Raw genomic sequence first — 2990 nt, forward strand, 5'->3', positions numbered from 1 at the left:
AATTAATTTTATAGAGCATGGGTCTTCTGCACTTATCTGATGATACAGACTAATGTTAATCATTTTGTTCATGTCCACAAATGTGTACATGATATAAAATAAGTAAAATCTGCCTCTGGATCACAAACATGATGGCTCATTCTTGACAAAACTACTTTTGCTGGATCTGTCATGCTCCATGATCGACTGGCAACCTTTCCAGGGTGTACCCCACCTGTCACCGAGTGAACGCTTGGTGTAAGTAGCCGTCCCCCACATTCCTTTATTAATAAGCGGATGTAGACAAGTAATGGTGAGTTTCAAATGCAATTTAGTCAATATTTTTACATTAGAAGAGATATTCACACAATATATTAGTCACATTTCCTAAAGGGGATGAAGACAAGCAGAGAGGATGAGTTCTACCTTCTGTTGCATCTCTGACCCATGTTTTGTAAGGCCAGCTGTGTAGCAGGTGGCTTTTTCTCAATCTTTACTTTCATGGGTCAAAATACCGTCAGCTTTCCACAGATGGTATTTTTTTTTCTCTGCAATCTGAGGGCACCAACATCTTTGATCTTCAGAAATTCAAAGCAGATTTCACTGGCAGTAGTCTATGTAAAAATACATAAATATGGGTTTGTAGTTCCATAAGCCTATTAATTATATCCAATTTAGATATGGGAAAATGTGAAGTGTAGAAAGATGTTATTTGCTCAGTAGTAACTGAAGTGCCTAGGTGTCATGTTCCAGAATTAGAATGACCTGCAAACACAGGTTTGCACACATTTAATGCCTGCCAACAGCTTTGTGCTATTTTGTAGCTGCTCGTAAAAGAGGAAAAAAAAACTTGAAAGGAACTTGGAAAATTTGGAAAAATTATTCAAGAAACAGGGCTCAAACTGATTTTCAGGTACTTTCTTCATCATTGAATTGTCACACTCTAATGAACAAAAGGGGGGGGGGGGAGGACACATCTATTTCACAAGTGATTTGTTTGACATCCTCTGATTTGTGCTGACACAAGTCACTCTTGCTCCTTCATTTTCCCTGACTGACTGGGACAGAACCTTGGAAAGACATGCAAAGCCATCTTCACTTTTTGTCAAAATGACCTCAAGACAAAAAAAAAAAAAAAAAAAATCATGCAATTTGAACATCATCGATAAAATTTCAGTTCATTGATGAACAAAAGTTTCACCTTGCTAAATTTAGCTCTTTCTTTTTGTTTGTCATTCTTTTTCACTTAAGAAGAAAATTGAATAAACTCCCTTTTATTTCTACTCATTTTTTCAGATCCATAAATCATGGAATTGTTTATGTTGCCATGAGTAGTGGTAACGTTATAGTAATGGCACTGGTAAATATTGCATTGATTTCATGTCTTAATGTAGCGGATTTTAGCAAAGGCTTCTGTAAGCGCATGAGCTTCCATGTATCACTTCTGGCTGTAGATGGGACACCTGACCTCAAAGAATCAAATCTCATCATCTCCATATTGGGAAGGAACAGCGGTAGAATCACCATTACTCATCTTTCAATTCCAATCATTTCTCAATTTGTTCAAGCTCTTCGCTACTACAAAGCCAAGTGGTCCATGAAGCAGAAGTGTGCAAGCGAGAGAGGATGATGTGTGTGTATTCGTATTTGAGGAGGCAGGACAATACTGTGTCTTCACTTTTATTAGTGTAACAAATCATAGTGACTACGGCTTGTCCTTCTCAAAGCTGTACATCAATACATTATGAGCTTGCCTCAAACAGAGCAATATTGCCATGGCTAACATGGGGTAAATTTGATTTCATTGTCAATGTTACACTGTCAGACATGTTCGAGTTTCACAGGACTACAAGGGTAACGACATTGACATTCTATTTGTTGTTATATTGCGCTTTGATAAATGATGCATTTTGCACAAGCTTTTCTTTTTTACGCATTGCTGTAAACCTCGCCTTTGACCACGTCCACAAAGTACATCTTATTTTTAATTAAACTTCAAATCTCGTTATGCGTGGCAAATTATGTAGTTGGGAGAATGTGTGTGTTTGCATGCAGTTGGGACACATGAGCGCCACAGCATGTAGTCACCACAGTTGTTGACTTTTGACATGGCTGCCCCAGGCCTAAGGGTGGGATAAAAATAGTCTCACTCGTTCTCGCTCCATTACAGTTAACTGCAGTACAAAATCTCTGAAGTATCACAAATGGAGCATATTTGGTCCAGATTCAGTGTGCAGATTTTTTATTTGGAATATTTCTCTTGGTCTATTTGCAGAAAAGACATGATTATATATATATATATATATATATATATATATATATATATATATAAGGAACTAGATAGATAAAATGGTAAACTATACTGATATTATTGCAATAATTTGGGGTTTATTTCTGGTACTAGTTCATATGAAACCTTAAATTCAACTAATGAATAACAATGATGCAACTACAGCACAACCTAAAACATAACAACCCTGACTGCCTGCTTTCTTCTTTGATGGGGATTGGGAGCAATACTTCTCACCCATGTTTTATGAGCAGGTGCCATCATGACTGTTGCATAGTGAAAAATAATGTCAGAAATGCAAATATTAATCTTTAGCCACTACATTAGTCCACATTTTTCTCTTCCTACTTCATTGAAGGAATGTCTTCCCCTCCTGACATGCTTTCTGTCTATTAGTGGGAGAACATTTAAAACATTTTAATCGGATTAAAAACTTTCATGAATTCTTAATCCTGTTTGAGTTCCTTATCAAAGCTACAACCTGTTTATGTTTGCTCATTATATATTTGAATATTTAAAAAAAAGGGAAGTAGGTATATTTAGAAAGATTTAGCCACATTTTCCCATTCTATGCATCAAATATATTTTGTGGATTTAATAAAGCTACATTATTCCCACTTGTCACAGGGAGGCTGCACAAACCAACTTGGGTACTTTCCTCCATGTCAGATGGAGTCAACTCAAGATAAATCTGTATTTATATTTCTTTGCATTATTGTTT

The 2990-nt window shown here is 36.3% G+C and overlaps 1 protein-coding gene across 1 annotated transcript in view; it reads left to right on the forward strand.

Annotated features, from left to right (window-relative positions):
- LOC106950676 (neurexin-1a-like) overlaps positions 1 to 1950 on the forward strand; it is a gene marked incomplete at its 3' end in the record, with an annotated part of 241940 nt that extends 239990 nt beyond the window's left edge. The window contains exons 21-22 of the mRNA XM_015037686.1: positions 834 to 839; positions 1913 to 1950. Coding sequence (XP_014893172.1) covers positions 834 to 839; positions 1913 to 1950 — 44 coding nt within the window. The remainder of the gene's footprint in view (positions 1 to 833; positions 840 to 1912) is intronic.
- Between the last annotated feature and the right edge of the window lie 1040 nt (positions 1951 to 2990).

The sequence above is a fragment of the Poecilia latipinna genome, unplaced genomic scaffold (assembly GCF_001443285.1).
Source record: "Poecilia latipinna isolate Pla-1442-1.1 unplaced genomic scaffold, P_latipinna-1.0 Scaffold416, whole genome shotgun sequence".
In the NCBI taxonomy this organism is placed as follows: domain Eukaryota; kingdom Metazoa; phylum Chordata; class Actinopteri; order Cyprinodontiformes; family Poeciliidae; genus Poecilia; species Poecilia latipinna.